The 17,631-nt window shown below is 39.0% G+C and overlaps 1 protein-coding gene across 1 annotated transcript in view; it reads right to left on the bottom strand.

The window, feature by feature from the left end:
• Nucleotides 1-7,076, bottom strand: part of LOC139452856 (QRFP-like peptide receptor) — a 31,629-nt gene extending 24,553 nt beyond the window's left edge. Inside the window, exon 1 of the mRNA XM_071234493.1 lies at nucleotides 6,533-7,076. Coding sequence (XP_071090594.1) covers nucleotides 6,533-7,076 — 544 coding nt within the window. The remainder of the gene's footprint in view (nucleotides 1-6,532) is intronic.
• Nucleotides 7,077-17,631: the final 10,555 nt, after the last annotated feature.

Below are 17,631 nucleotides of genomic sequence, written 5' to 3'. Positions count from 1 at the left end.
GAGAAGGGAGAGTTATTGCAACAAATTGTGTGAGAAGGGAGTGTTATTGCCACATTGTGTGAGAAGGGAGTGTTATTGCCACATTGTGTGAGAAGGGAGTGTTATTGCCACATTGTGTGAGAAGGGAGTGTTATTGCCACACAATGTGAGAAGGGAGTAGTATTGCTACACTGTGTGAGAAGGGAGTAGTATTGCTACACTGCGTGAGAAGGGAGTAGTATTGCTACACTGCGTGAGAAGGGAGTGGTATTGCTACACTGTGTGAGAAGGGAGTGTTATTGCCACACTGTGTGAGAAGGGAGTGTTATTGCCACATTGTATGAGAAGTTAGTGTTATTGCCACATTGTGTGAGAAGGGAGTGTTATTGCCACACAATGTGAGAAGGGAGTAGTATTGCTACACTGCGTGAGAAGGGAGTAGTATTGCTACACTGCTTGAGAAGGGAGTGGTATTGCTACACTGTGTGAGAAGGGAGTGTTATTGCCACATTGTGTGAGAAGGGAGTGTTATTGCTACACTGTGTGACAAGGGAGTGTTATTGTCACGCTGTGTGAAAAGGGAAAGTTATTGCCACACAGTGTGACAAGGGAGAGTTATTGCAACACTGTGTGAGAATGGAGTAGTATTGCCACACTGTGTGAGAAGGGAGTGTTATTGCTACACTTTATGAGAAGGGAGTATCATTGCTATACTGTCTGAGAAGGGAGTATTAATGTCACACTGTGTGAGAATGGAGTGTTATTGCTACACTGTGTGAGAAGGGAGTATCATTGCTACACTGTGTGAGAAGGGCGTGTTATTGCTTCACTATGTGAGAAGGAAATGTTATTGCTACGCTGTGTGAGAAGGGAGTATTATTGCCACATTGTGTGAGAAGGGAGTATTATTGACACACTGTATGAGAAGGGAGTATTTTTGCCACACACTGTGAGAATGTGCCACCCAGTCAGACCATCCAGCCCGATTCATTTAGTCGCCTCCTACTACAAACAAAGGTTTCTTGGGATCAATTCTAACCAGGTATCCCCAAGGAATATTGCTTGTGTAGATACCAGTATCTGAGATATTTATATGGATACAGAGGTGACTAAAAATAGCTGAGATAAATAAGAATAATCGGTTAGGATATTTGCTGGAGACATTGTCCTTTTGCATGGTGCTGCTCCAGTGGAGACAAGGTTGTACAATGATTACCAAAGTTATCCGTCGGGTGATTTTGTCTGGTATATTCTCATTCATTGGGAACCCGAGATAACGTTATTCTTAATTGGTTAAGCTGGTACCAGCAAGTTTAGCGTGTTCAGCCAATAGGCGGCGGCAAAATATGTGGTTCGAATCTGTACCATGATTGATGATATGTAAAACGTATAACAAGATGCTTTGCTGTTAAATTTGGGGAGAGCATTTTTACTTCACAAACAGATTTCGCATTGTTCGCAATTCGCATTGTTTGTTGCAGTGAGTGCTGATTGAGTTCAGAGTCATCGAATAGCAGCATGTGATAAAGCAACCACCGCCTGTCTTCTCGCTTAGGTTGACAGGATTCCAGCCAATTACAGTGCTTACAGTCCTTAACAGTTACTATTGAGTGGTTAGTACAATGACGCTTTCAGAAGCATAGAGTGTATCGTCGTGACGTCGTTGTCAAATCCATTCTACTGCCCCAGTCGGCCAGGTATATCTACACATCCCACCTGCCGAGTTGGTACACAGCATGACCAGACTCAGCATCAAGAACTACACAAAACATCCTCTCGGTAACTTGCAATAAGTTTCAAATAGTTTGGTACAGGGGCACTTGAACAATGCAAGCAATGTTGATGTCTGTACGGTATTCAAGTGATCTGGAAGCGATGGCAGTAAAACTCCTGCTTCAGAGGTTCCTATCACACGTTCATGCTACGAGTCATTTTAACTGGCGAGTCTGTAAATATTTCTGTCAAGCAAACAGGCACTGCCTTCATGTACAGGGTGTGCAGTGTGTGTTGGTCACCGTCAATCATGGGCCCTCACACAGCAACGCACTTCACTCAATGAACATTACACGGCCCTCCGACATAGCATGGTAGGTTTCCAGTAATTGCTCATTTGTACATCAATACTGTAGGGAGTGTAGACAAGTAGGGGTTGGATCAAGCGAATGATCATGGTAATACGTCTACTTTCTGTGGATCCACTTTGACGGCCACAACAGCGGAAACAACGATGCACCGCGGGAAGTAGTTGTCCATGTCAGATTTAAATGCTCTATCGCTATTTCGACACATCTTTCTCCTGATGTATCTGTGACTTAGACTTTGACTTGGTAATCGCCGTGTACAGCCATCGTGCATTGACCAAACCGCCCGGATCTGATGGCCGTGACACAGCGTGTTTTGTCAATATGTGCTGATGTTAGAGCGCAGTCCATATATATATGAAATTGTGGGCACGTGACAAATGCACGTTGGTCTTAATTTATTAGTATAAACTGACCACAATAACCACGCAATATAGCTTTAAATTCATTTCTTAATTTCACCTAAAAAGAACTTATATTACAAGGTTTTACGCGTCGACAAATGTTGGAGATTATCCAAGTTGAGGGAGGTTGTGGAGTCTTGACCAACACAGATTTTAGAGATTCTATTTCCCCATAAGGATAACTGAAAGCTTGCAGGAGTGGAGCTGCTGGCGATTAGAGCGCTAATAAGCACAATGTATAGTGTGATTGACGTTCAATTAGGACACTATTATAATACATCATGTATTTTATTTCAAGCTTAATGTTTTTGCATGTAAATTCGTTTTATAATTACCCAAACTCATTACTTAGATAATATGTGGTGTTAGAGTGCATACTGAATAGGAAGTCTAGCTTGCAAGTTGCTATCTTCAGCGACTTTAAATCTCCTGCTTGTCTCTGTCGAAAATAGCTTACGCCTTTCATCCGGCTTTATCAAAGCATATTCTTAAGTAGAGGACGTTTTTTTCCCGTTGATAAGAATATAGTTATGGCCACATATGACGAGCATGTGACGGACAGACTACCATCTTCTCCGGAACTTTATAAACTTAAAACGTGATATGAAAGAAATATCTCATTTGGAAGTACCTGTAAGAATATACACTGCAAAGAAATGAATCAGGAGAGAAATGGTAATTAACAAGTGAAGTTGGCACCAGGAGGATCATACATCCCATTATTTCTATATTTACGAGTTATCTCGTTCATTGTCAATATTGTAGGAAAGGCGTGTAACCATAATGTATTACGAAGCGTAGTGGAACAGTGTGTTGAGGTGAACAACTATTCCGAACCACAACACCCTATGTGTTTGTACACTGAAGACCAGTAAATAAGGGACATTCTTACCAAAAAAACTCTGGAAACATTCACAGTCCCATCATATTTCAGATAAGGTTTCCTATAGTCTTAGACAAATTAACATAATACATGAATGTCAATTTTTGAAATCAGCTAGAAACGAAATGATGTAATTGTGTAAGATACTTGTAATGTAAATATTGACTTGATGCTGGTTCTCAATACAGTTCTACCCAATCATGTGAACGAAAAGTTGTATACGTATTAGCAAAAAGGTTTCGTTGAGCAATGAGTATGAGTACATACGTTTCTCCGTTTCTCTTCTTCCCTCTCTTTCTTTAAATGTATTTATTCTTAATAAGCATAAGTTGTAAATATGTAGAAGAGGGCGTTCTAAGCTTGTGCTCAATCCTGAGAATATACATATGTATATACATATACTAAAACAAGCTCTTTCAAGACATGGAATGACTGACTCACAAGAAATACAGGGAACATAGCATTGTAATTTTCTTAATCTCGTTTCCTGATAATACTGTACATGTTTCTACGGTAGAATACCACACCAGTGTATCCTGTTATGAAATACAATTTACACGATTATGCACGAATTGTTGCTGGACATTAACACCGTTCTATTTCAAAGATTAAGGCACATATTTTGAAATAGTGCACTTGGTGAATGGGCCTACCTGTATTGTGTCAGATATGGATATGTGTGCTGTTCCAGATGTGTGACACACACATGTACACAGACAATAGTTATTGTTTATATATGTAATATAATTATTGCGCCGCATCCATATTTTTGTCGGAAATGTGTCGCCAGTAATCTATATACAAAAGTTTCATGATAATGTGGAACAATCATATTACTCGTATATATAATATATTCTTATATGTGACTATTCATACAAATACCACCGACCAGATTGTACGATACAAATACCACCCACCAGATTGTACGATACAAATACCACCTGCCAGATTGTACGATACAAATACCACCTGCCAGATTGTACGATACAAATAACACCTGCCAGATTGTACGATAAAAATACCAACGACCAGAGTGTACGATACTTTTTCCACCTGCCAGATTGTACGATACAAATACCACATGCCAGATTGTACGATACAAATACCACCTACCAGATTGTACGATACTAATACCACCTGCCAGATTGATCGATACAAGTACCACATGCCAGATAGTTTGATACAAATACCACCTGCCAGATTGTACGATACAAATACCACCGACCAGATTGTACGATACAAATACCACCTATCAGATTGTACGATACAAATACCACCGACCAGATTGTACGATACAAATACCACATGCCAGATTGTACGATACAAATACCACCTACCAGATTGTATGATACAAATACCACATGCCAGATTGTACGATACAAATACCACCGACCAGATTGTACGATACAAATACCACATGCCAGATTGTATGATACAAATACCACCTGCCAGATTGTACGATACAAATACCACCGACCAGATTGTACGATACAAATACCACATGCCAGATTGTACGATACAAATACCACCTGCCAGATTGTACGATACAAATACCACCGACCAGATTGTACGATACAAATACCACATGCCAGATTGTAAGATACAAATACCACATGCCAGATTGTACGAAACAAATACCACCTACCAGATTGTACGATACTAATACCACCCGCCAGATTGTACGATACAAATACCACCTGCCAGATTGTACGATACAAATACCACCTGCCAGATTGTACGATACAAATACCACCAGCCAGATTGTACGATACAAATACCACCTGCCAGATTGTACGATACAAATACCACCTGCCAGATTGTACGATACAAATACCACCTGCCAGATTGTACGATACAAATACCACCAACCAGATTGTACGATACTAATACCACCTGCCAGATTGATCGATACAAATACCACATGCCAGATAGTTTGATACAAATACCACCTGCCAGATTGTACGATACAAATACCACCGACCAGATTGTACGATACAAATACCACCTGCCAGATTGTACGATACAAATACCACCTACCAGATTGTACGATACAAATACCACCAGCCAGATTGTACGATACAAATGCCACCTATCAGATTGTACGATGCAAATACCAGATTGTACGATACAAATACCACCTGCCAGATTGTACGATACAAATACCACCAGCCAGATTGTACGATACAAATACCACCTGTCAGATTGTACGATACAAATACCAGATTGTACGATACAAATACATGTACCATCTGCCAGATTGTACGATACAAATACCACCTACCAGATTGTACGATACAAATACCACCTACCAGATTGTACGATACAAATACAACCTGCTAGATTGTACGTTGGTACGTGTGTGCGTGTACGATAAATTGTATTACCATAGCGCAATAAAATCTGGCCACATGTTGGTATGTTGACGATACAGATAAACTTCGCAAGACGTTATCCAATTCACAATAGTTTTGCAAATTAGATAAACGTAAACATTTTTTTTATCATAGGAACTATGCATGATATATAGGATTAAAAGTTTTCCACAAAACGAAAGGAGTGGCTTATCAGGTTTTATATTTTGATTTGATGTAGTTTTGAAGAACCGATGAGGTGAGGCGTTAATAAAATAACTGTCTGCCTGTAGAGTCTGAAGCGAAACATTATCGAGCATGGCACAACTGTGTGATTAAGGTTACAGCGTACATAGAAGGCTTTTGATAGCTTCTTTAAAACTTCACTATAATTTACAAACTGTTATATACAGTTACAGAAGTGTATTCACGCCGATAAAAGAGACTGGCCTTGATTTGAATATCATACATACACACTGAACACGCGATAACATAATCTGATTGATGGACTATTCAAAGGTTTGCTATTCCAAATCACAGTATAGTCATCATACCAAAAACATTCATGTGAGCTTAAAACCAAACACAAGTCTCACAGCGCATTCGACATTTTATAAATATTTTGCATGTCTTTAACGTTCGTAGTCACCACCCGTGTTTGCTGCTGAGTATGTACTTATTGAAAACAAATTATAACAACTGTCTTTTCACTTTTCATCTGTAAACATTTTCTGCTGTGTCAATTATGATTATTTTATATTTTGAGTTTAAATACTGATTTTTGTTAAGCTTGTGTTAATGACTTCGAAAGACTTAAACACTTATTATACTTACACATGAAGTCTCCCAGCATCCACTTCTCATAGCAAAAAAACTCGAGCAACGCGGCGGGTTGGCAGATTAACAAAACTAATAGGTCTGCAATACTGAGGTTCATGAGACAGAAGTTGGTGGCAGTCTTCATCTCCCGCACCCTGGAAACTACGATGATAACCAGGGTATTCCCGAACACACCCGTAATAAACACCAGCACATTAGCCACAGTCACCCAGGCCAGGAGATATTCTGGACTACTTTGAACAGGAGATGGGCCTGTACGATTGTCCGATTCATTTCCCCCTAAGACGGCGTAACTGTCATTTGTTGGCATCTCTGTGCCCATCAGGAGAGTGAGACTCGTGACTGTCACATTCCCGTTCATGATGCTGCCGTAGCCAAAGTTAGTCAGCCGAGTGGAAGTTCGAGCATCTGGTTTTAAAAGCTCCTCTTTATTGATTTTTTTCCAATTATCCAAACCACGAATCAGCTGCCGCCCAGTGCTGTGTGAGAACGGTATGCAGCCAGAAATCAAGCCTGCTTCCTCTCGCTCAGGAGCCATACGCGCCGACTGCGTTTCAACGGCTGTGGGTTCTCATCGTTTCGGTTTGACTACTGTATAGAAGCGAGTCCCCATGTTGGTAATGCCCAGCCAATAGACTGATTTCGATTGCCGAACGCGCTGTGAATACATGAATTCCGGCCTGCAAGTCGTCGTGATTGCTGTACATTCATGTCGTAAAGTGATGTTTCAAAAATCCTCAGATTGAGTTCGGAAATTTGTCACATTACTTGATCAACAAATTGGCTTAAAAGCCTAGAAGAGTTTGATATTCGACAATCAAAAGTTATTAGAAGTGAATATTTCCCCAAAGGACAAAAAGTAGGACTAATATCCATATTCAAGTGCTGGTCGGTGATAGAAAGTGTTTATAGCCCACATATTATGATAACATTTGGAGTTTCATTATTTTTCGGAAACGGCTGAAAGATTAATTTATCGATAGTTCTCTACTTGCAAATATTGGTTTGAGTGCCGGCCGTAATACAACCCACATATTCGTAGATGGTGATAAAATGAATATGAATAAAGGAGTTGGCAATTTCCCAGTCAGGCAAGCTATTAGTCTCAGTGTATTATATCCAGTTATTAAACATTTATTAGTGTAGCCTTTACTGACTTTACACGTCAACTTGATTTTGGATTTCCCATTTAACATCAAATAATGATTAAAACTTCTTATCGCTGAAATACTTTGGGCTACGTCGTGCTATGGCATTGAGCAGCAAACCAAAATGTCCCAAGAGGGTGTGAACAGAAATGATGTGTTCTTCCAGTTTAAAATTGGTGTATTTTCGAGAGAAGGCAATCGCTTGAAACAATCTATAAATGTGACCCACAACTGATATTAGTGCGATAGAATAAGAAGTGGTACACGATGTTTTGGTTCATATCTTAATCATTTAGGGTCGACGGATTCATATAACTATATGTATGTCTTTTTTCAAGCAAATCGATTTAGTTCACCTAAAGGTATTGAGCAACCAGTCTTTTGTTAAACATCGCTGTTGAATATTACGTTTTTTCTTAGAAATGTAATCTCTAACATTAAGTGCCAGCGACTACGGTACCTAGGGATGACGGATCAGCTGGCACAAACGACAACAGATGCTAGTATTGCTGCTGGTAATACTCTTCGAAACGAACCTGATACGGACGCTGTCAATTGGCTGACGGTAACGTGAAGCGGGTATTGTTACGATCCCGTCGCCTTGCGTCGGATGACAGAAGCCGCACTCTGATTCTACGGACGGCAGTAAGTGTTGCCAGCAATCAAATGGGAGGTGGAGTGGTATTGCTGTGACACAGTGTGATATTGGTGTGACAACAGCGAGTGTAATATTGGTGTGAAAGAGTAACATTTGTCAGACAGAAAGTTATACTGTTATAACATAGATATGTTGATATTATGAAATTATGTTATATTGGTGTGACGGAGATATTGTGTGACACAGAGATGTAAAAATGGGGTTTAACGTTGCATCCAAGATTATTGCACTTATATAGCGTGTGTGTGTGTGTGGCTGCTTGTACTGGTCCGGACTGATGCCGATGTGTAGTGCTAGCCCTCTAAAATACCATGCCGCTGTATAACATGAATACCCAATCAGACACAGTATACTGACTCCGATGCGACCAGTCCTTGTTTAGCCCCTAAATGACGAGCACCAGTCAGGGCAACAACAAGTATCATCTTTTAAGACTTTTGATATGACGCAGCCTGGGATCGAACCCCGGACCTTCCGCTCTCCGGGCGGACGCTCTACCACTAGACCAAAGATAAGGATGTATGTGTGTGACAGTGATATATTGGCATGACAAAAATGGTGATATTGATGTGACAGAGAAATATTGTGTAATATAGAGAGTGTAATAATAATGTGCATGTATACTTAAAGTGCTACAATATTACCACTAGATTAGTGTGCACGCGATTGTCATTCAACACTCCCTAAGGAGAATACAGCCCAAGCTGCTCGTGAGGCTCTAAACAGTTAACAGCCACATAACGATATTATCCTACCGGGTACCCTTTCACTACTGGCTTATTAACAACAAAGTCATTTAACTAAGGAGGCTTCCAACGGTGCTTTACATCATCTGATTTCTGACCAGAGAGAGAGAGAGAGAGAGAGTAGAGAGAGAGCGAGAGAGAGAGAGAGAGAGAGAGAGAGAGAGAGAGAGAGAGAGAGAGAGAGAGAGAGAGAGAGAGAGAGAAATAAATTCCCCCAAAGTAGCGTTCAAGGAGGTAAAATGAGTTTCTCACACACACAAAACAAGTACAACCAGACAGCACATAGTGGCCTCTTAACTTAAGTAGATAAGGTGTGGCTTTATAAGCCTGTTCCTGGCCGGGGACAGTGCTAAGAATTACATAAATGGTGAGAAGGCACGCAGGAAGTGCCATCGTAGGTGTGAAACGTCCTGTACTGGATTCAACATCTACAACAGAAAAAAGGATATTATTGGTTCACAGGAATAAGTTGAAACACCTTACTGGAACACCTGCACAGGTACCAGACATACAGAAGCAATATCCCAGGGAACTAAACATGAAAATACAAAGTAATCTGACGGCTCAGAGATCACTGGTAAGTGGTCCAACAGTTATCTGTGATGATTCCTGTGATGATGACATTAACAGCGATAAGTGCATTACATATTAGGAGATTACGGTGCAGTCGGTCACAGGTGGCAGTTTTAACAGTACATGTCAATATGCGAGGTAGAAAAGTCACCTATGACGTCAAATAGGCGACCTGTTGGAGACAGGCATCCTCCAGCCTGGCTGAATCACTATGCCTGTAAATTGTGATATCATGGTTAAATTGTGTATGCATCGTATCGGCTGTTGACAATATTAGCTTTGTTAAAGTTTGAAGAAGACGAGACATAACGCTACATAAGCTTTAACAAATTGGAATTGGAATAATTTGTCATGTGTCCCAGAACTTGACTCCGGGAGCCTTCTCTTTTTTCATACTCTGAACTATAGGACTTTGACCCCAACAACGTATCCGTCTTATCTATCTGTTTCTATTGTAACTGTCACCTGTAGTGACTGACAGGAAAAATCAACAACCGCTACAACACCCCTACCGCCCTCTCTTTGATCAGTTTTTTTTTTCTAGAACAATCCTTGAAGCTTTATCCACAATATCGGACTAGCTATGACTAACAGCCATTCTCAGTTGACCTGGTCCTAATCCCCTAATGAATTAGTCAGTAGCATTCCATCGGACTCATTTTAGGATAAACTTGCATGGAAAGCTTCCATCAGTTCCATACACCACCAATGATTCAGTTTCTTACCTTGTCTCAAACTGAATTGCAATTTGTAACTTCTCTTCTTCCTTTCGCCATCAATACATAACTTCAGCTCATTAATTAGCAATATGAAATCGGCTTTCTGTTCTAATGAACAATTGTAGACATTAAATTGGGAACACAGGATACAATAACCTGTACACAAAAATTAGGGCCTATAGTGTAATAAACAGATCCAACTGACAAAAAGATATACAGATAGACACAACTGGCTCAGAAAGACCTCACATGCAATCTCTTTTTCACACAAAAACTTACTTTCCCACTACGTCACATACGTACACCACAATCCCATAAAATGTGTAAACAAACACAACATAGAATGTAAAGAAACCAAGGATATAAACAAATCTCGAGCGTCAAAAGAAACCGGAAGTAATAGCATGTGGAATGCAAGATAACTCCATAAAGGCATATGAGGCCACAGGAAAGTATGGTAAAACTATAACTTAACAGTGAAAGGTGGGATAACGGTTGAACTGAGTTCACTATATATGCTGAAGAGTGATCTTGGTGTGACAGAAATAGTGATATAAGTGTGACAGAGAGAGTGATATTGGTATGACAGAGAGTGATATTGGTGTGACAGGGAAAATGGTATTGTGCGACAGAGAGATATTGATGTGGCCGAGAGAGTGGTACTGGAGTGAGAGACTGTAACATAGGCTAATTAAATGAAATATCATTACTAATATAGGGATGCCTTACATTATCGTTGTGTACCAGACATCACAATGTGTCTGACAGATGTGTATCAGGCGTTGTTTATAGTTTGAAAGATGCGTATCAGGCGTTGTTATGTGTCTGGCAGATGTGTATCAGGCGTTATGTGTCTGAGTAGTATAAGTAATGACAGTTCTGCCGCAACTCCACTGGAGCCAGATTTATACCCAATACTGCTACTGGAGAGGGAATTTTTTATGCAAAAATGATGATGCGATTCAACGATCGTCATGAGACTAAACTTAATTATAATGAAAATATTCTCTATTATTTTTACTCAAATGCATACCATTATTTTGAACAAAGTCATATTCAACATTTTTACTATGTTCTTCGTTCATTTTACTAGGAGACCAGACTATATACTCTTTTTCGAAATTGGAAAGAAACAATTGATGACCGTATTTGGTTGGTTTGACATCACTGATATAATATATACCTTGTGGTAATTCTCGCCATTTTATAATTTTGTCCCTGAGCATAAATGTTTTTGTTGACATTATTATATACTTATGTAAGCATTCGTTTAAATTTGATCAAACAATCTATTTTCAATCTCCAACCAGTTGTTTGGTTTTGGCACGGAATAATTGACGCGCTTGTTGACTCACCTGTTCTATGACCTTTTTTCTCCTCTTCGTTAATACCACTGGTCTTACAAGAATTGGATCGAATCTCCTGCCTCATTGCATTGTATTTAGTTAGTTCTGACAACACTAAACGAAACTAGTCCTCAGATATCTTACAATCAGCCATTGCTGTTGAAATAATATCCTCAATGCTGTTCAACTTTGCTTCGGCGAGTATCCAAATATTATCATGTTTTAATGCTTTCTTTTGCAACTTACGAGAAATTAATTTTATCGCTATACCTGCCAGTCCTGAGACTCCAGCTGCTATTTCCATACCAAGTATGATAAGGGCGGCGATTATAGTTGATAATAGACTAACACCAGCTACACCGATTCCCATGCCAGCTGTTACAAGTGCAGTGTAAACTCCGCCGAGAACATTCACAGTTCTGCGATACTTTTCATACAATCCAAGACTCAACTCCATCTCCTTCTCTATTTGATGTTTTATATCACTTATTTGATGTAATCGAAATCCGTCAATAGTATCCATCTTTTCAGATCGGGCACCGGATATAAACCCATGATGTATATTATTTTATCATACAATAGTCTTTAATTGATCTTGCTTAAATGTTTTGAGAGTATACATCAACCTTAATAAATGTATTTTATGTGGCATAAATATCTTAGTAAATGATACTGCAACATTGACGCTCGGGTTTCTTGAGCCATTTAATTGATAGACCTGGCAATATTTCGAAGGCATCTTCTGGTGCATCTCCAAACAAGACTTCAATAATGATTATAAAAAGATCAGGTATAGCATTCAAGTTCCGTTTTATATCATTGAATTCAGTAACCAAATTTAAACTAACATTTTTTTATGCTGGACGCCTCAATAGCATATGACCTGGGTTTTCTGGCAGGGGAGCGACTAACACACTTTTCCGTTTTGATGGGATATAAGCCCCGAGTATGATCCCACTATTCATTATCTTTGTTAAATGATGTCCCTTACCCGTCGTCACATATGGTGGAGCAATGACAATATTCAATAACCATTCGATTTTTGCTTCTACCATAGTCCATTTATTATCATCATTATAATTTGCCATTGGTACCAGGTTTACCGAATCCTTCTGTGTCTCCAAGATCGGAAAGTGCAATTGTATTACATTGCCTAAGGTTATGCGTTCCAGGGCCTGATGAATCAACCATTATTTATAATATGGAGCATTACACTCAAGTATCCTACAAGTGTACAGGTTGATGTTTTACATCTAATACAGAAATTTTGAGGTCTGAAATAATACCCCGTTTAATTTATTATATTGTAATGATGAAAAGGATTCCGTTCTACCGCTATTGTATTTTACATCTTTGACTGGAATAGCTCTTAGCAGAGTTGAATGACTTTCGAGTTGAATATTATCTGTTGTACCGATCTGATGAAGATGTATGCACATCTCTTTATAGGGAACTAAATCAGGTAATTTAACTCCCTGCAATGTTTCATCAGGTAATATATATTTTCTCGGTAATCCGAGTGTATTTCTTCCTCAGTTAATGTGAAGATTTATATCCATTTCTCCAGTGCTTAAAATCAGCATCACATTCGATTTATTCTCGCAGCACTTATATTGGTGAGTATAGTTTTACGCTGCTTTTAGCAATATTCCAGGAATATCACGATGGGGGACACCAGAAATGGGCTTCACACATTGTACCCATGTCGGGAATCGAACCCGGGTCTTCGGCATGATGAGCGAACGCTTTAACCACTAGGCTACCCGACCGCCCCTTGAAGCAGTTGAATAGACTGGCCATTTGGTATTCCTGGGAGTGTAACATACATATCAAATATACAAAGGTACTATATAATAACTTAAATATGAAATCAACTTACATTAAAAATAAGTCGATTTTAGTAAGTGCCTCTGGTGCTTAGTTTTTTGTTCAATTCCCTAATATCTTTATGATGAAAAAATGAAAAATACAGGGTCACGGCAACTAATGATAAAATGGTGCATGATTGGTTCCACAATCCAAAGCAATTTTGGCAAAACCAGTTAAACTTTGCCATATGGTACGCCACAACAGGATGTGGTCCCTGAACAATGTTTTAATTTTATCGGCCAGTGTAGTATTATTGTTGAGGACTTGATTGATAGTTTCTCTAATTCGACTGATTTGTGAATGAAGTGCCTCTCTATTAGTGGAAGCTGATTTGGGCCTAGTGGAGGCAGCACGATCTTTCATCTTCTAAGTAACGCAATCTTTCCAAAAAAGCGGCGTCTTTTGAATTCATCGCCTGCCTGTTCAAGTTTTGTTTTTTCATAAGCTATATGCTTGTTGAGTTCAAATAGCTTGTATATCTTATTGATGAGTTCTCCCTGCATTGTTTGCATTGACTTGTCAAGGTCTCGTAATTCCCTTGCATTGTACTCAAAGGATGGTACCTGTAACGTGGAATTATCGTAGTAGGTATCCAAGGTATCCCTGAGTCCGTCCGAGGCCAGCTTCCAGCTTTCTTCCAAATTATCTTTATCTATGGCACCGAGTTCAGTAAGCACAGTCTGAAGAACCTTAGTAGTCTTCGCAGAATGTTTTTCTTGTGAGTAGTCTACAAAACAATGTTGCTGCCGTGTTTACTGGCTATTGTAGACAAGGCTAGGGGCTTACGAGTACGAGAATTCATAAGATCAATATCAGGAGAGCCACGCGTCGCAATATTCCTTTACTATCTATCGTAAACTTTGAATAGTCATGACCAATAGGAGTTTCTTGTAAGGCATCATAATAATCATTAACGGCTGCTTTCAAAAGTTCATGTAAAGATTCATAAAGCTGGTTTCATCAGTACCCTCAGTGCGATTGTTAAGAAAATTGCGATTAAAATTAGCGGTAATGAAGTTTTGAGTATAGATGATAGCGATGTATACTTCTGTTACATGGATCTCTGGAGAATGGATAAAGAATGGGAAAACTTACAGTACCAAGGTATTTGTAATCGGAACACATTGAGACTGTGTGTGGGTGCTGATAGTGGCGATAATACCATTGTAGAAGTTAAGGCTGTTGCTGATGCATTAGGTAACCGATTCTATATTCTGCTCGATTTTGAATTACTAGATAGTCACATGCCCTTTTATCAAGCATCCCTAGGTGAAAGGTTAGAATACAAACTCACTTTTAATTACTACGGCAGAGTAATGAAACTTGCTGAGGGTGAACTGGATAGCTATTCTCTCACTGGAGTATGATATGGTAACAGATCCTGAATTAGCCAGATTAGTGTACAAAGTTGATCTAGGTGATCGTTTACAAGACTGTTTACGAGTATGTCATGAAAAATACAAAGGAGAATCAACCCTTTTTAACCCGACTGCAGTGCAAGTAAAGAACTTACCAAAATGAAAGATATGCTTTCATATTTAGCATTCTCCCGACAGCATATGGAGAATAGAGTTTCAGTGCTTACTCAAAAATACAACTCTGTTCTGAAAGATCTCAGAGAGCAGACCAAATGGGTAGCCCTGTTGCAAAGACAGAGTTTCATTTGAGGAATGTCTATGTAAAAATGACGTAATATCTTCCAAGCTCGAGCGAGATAAAGTCAGAAAACTGTTAGCAGAAACGAAGCACTGTAAATTCATATTAAAAACCGATCAAGCAGCTGCTTATGCAATTGCTTAGCAAATAGAGCAAAATATAGCAACTACTGCGCAAAATATAGCAAAATTTATCAAAATTTAGCAAAAATAGCAAAAATATAGCAAAAATATAGCAAAAATATAGCAAAAATGCGATAAATTGAACATTAGCAGTGATCATGTAATAATGTGGTTTGAAATCCTCATTCTGTTGCAACAGTTTATTATTTCAGCCTGTATTGGATATGCAATATTTCATTATGTTAGACTTAAATATCTCCTTAGATATTACATAATGGAATGTGATGAACTTATCAAACAACTGCTCAAAGATGAGACTGTAGTTACAGATCAACATAGAGATCAACGTAGAGAAGGACTCGCGTCTTTGATAGCAGGTTGAAAATGTTCCCAATATTTTGGGGAAAATTATACCACTGAAAAAATTGATAACATGACCGTTGAAGAAATCAAAAAACTGTACGTACGTTACGAGTCTAGACGTGAAGCTACAATGACTAAAACAATAGGTCTGGCTATGTTACAACTATACACAGTTGTAGCTAGTACGTTTCTTCCTATCCCCACAGAATCTCTCGAGAAAGACCTCGAGTTTTATCATAGATACGGAATGTTCCTAGTGCCACTTACCACTGCTTTAATAACGGCTAGGTATTGTCAATTTAAACATGCGTGCCCACTTACTAATAATGATGACGGAAATACAACAAGTGAATGAGGAACCACAATCCCCTATTCCACCAAAAAACCCAAGCGATTGCCCAATCTCTACAAGCCACTGCACCACAAGTCAGAGTGACTAAGAATCCTCGAAAAGTTGCAGCTGGTAGGAAGGGTGCAGTAGCGAGGGAGGCAAAGGCCTACAATACTGAACATAGCCCGATTAAAACTTGGGCTCCCTATGTACTAGGGGTTGTTGCTATAGCAGCGTTATAAGACCGGTTTTATAAGACCAGAGAAGAGAAAACACAACAAGTTCAAAAATTAGATCAGGTTCAATTAGAGTTAAGCCCTCATGTAATGTCATAAAGCTATGACTACTCCAGTACAGGCGGCCAATTGTTTGTAAACGCAATGTATCATTCAACGTAGGTCAGCGGCTTGGCCATTGGCTATGCTCATACAGCTAAAGTGATTACTAAAGCCACACCACCCAAGCTAGATTTTAATGGTTATGATATCGGGATGATGGTCATAGATGTAGGCCTAGCTATGGCCACTAAGGATATGATAATCAAACAAAAGCTTATCCCAGGAGGCATAATGAAGTCATAAAACATTTGAATATTTTTTATATATAGTATGGCATCAATTGCGATGATGGTCGATGGAGCTATAGTTAATGCTCTAGCTTTTTCTGGGAGTTATTATTGATTTTCTAGTATGAGGGAATCAAATGCTAAAAAAATTGAAGAGGAACGTAAATGACATAATAAAGCATTAGAACAACTAGAAACAGCCCAGTCACAATGGGCCAGGTGCCGAATGGAGAGATTACATTTTATTAATGATGAACTGCATAAACAAGGACATTCAATTCAAACAAGGATGTTGAATCTGCCATGCACGAATACTTCCTTGTTTATGGAAAGACACCTGACCCATTACCAAGGCCAACACCCTCTCAGATTTATACACTGTCAGAGGCTCAGAAAGACCTTGAGATAGAGTTTATAGTTTTTGGGTTGACTTGTGTATCCATATTTACCTACATTATTATGCATAAGCTATGATCTATTACACACTATGTCAGGCTGAGTCTTATCAGCCATGACTGGTGTGTCTATTTTTAGCTTCACAATTACGCAGAAGCTATCAGCTGAGCAATGATATGATAGGTGTGTAACCATGAATCTGTGAAGATTTACACTCATGGGTAAACCAATTCAATGTAACGGACGTTGCGTCGATATATATTGTGGAATTCATGCTTTTTACATCAGACAAGGAAATGTTTATTATACATGTTCTGTATGTGGGATGGGGGTCAAAAGTCATTATTGTTTATGTAAGAAACACGGCACTGATAGTGTCAGGAATTATTTACGCTATAGAGATTACATCAACGAGAGGAATAGGTTGGGGAGAATACCTATTTAGATATACAAAAATATAACCATTTAGACATTTGACTCATTTTGCATATATACCATTAAATCACAATTTTTTTTGTCAGAGAGTTGAAGGCTTTGGCAAAACAATGTGGTCTATGTGGTAATTCTCGAATGAGAAAAGCTGAATTGATTGATTTACTCA

Source organism: Haliotis cracherodii, unplaced genomic scaffold, assembly GCF_022045235.1.
Source record: "Haliotis cracherodii isolate W230 unplaced genomic scaffold, xgHalCrac1.p SCAF_9, whole genome shotgun sequence".
NCBI classification, from domain to species: Eukaryota; Metazoa; Mollusca; class Gastropoda; order Lepetellida; family Haliotidae; genus Haliotis; species Haliotis cracherodii.
This window is presented reverse-complemented; position numbering and strand designations above follow the sequence as displayed.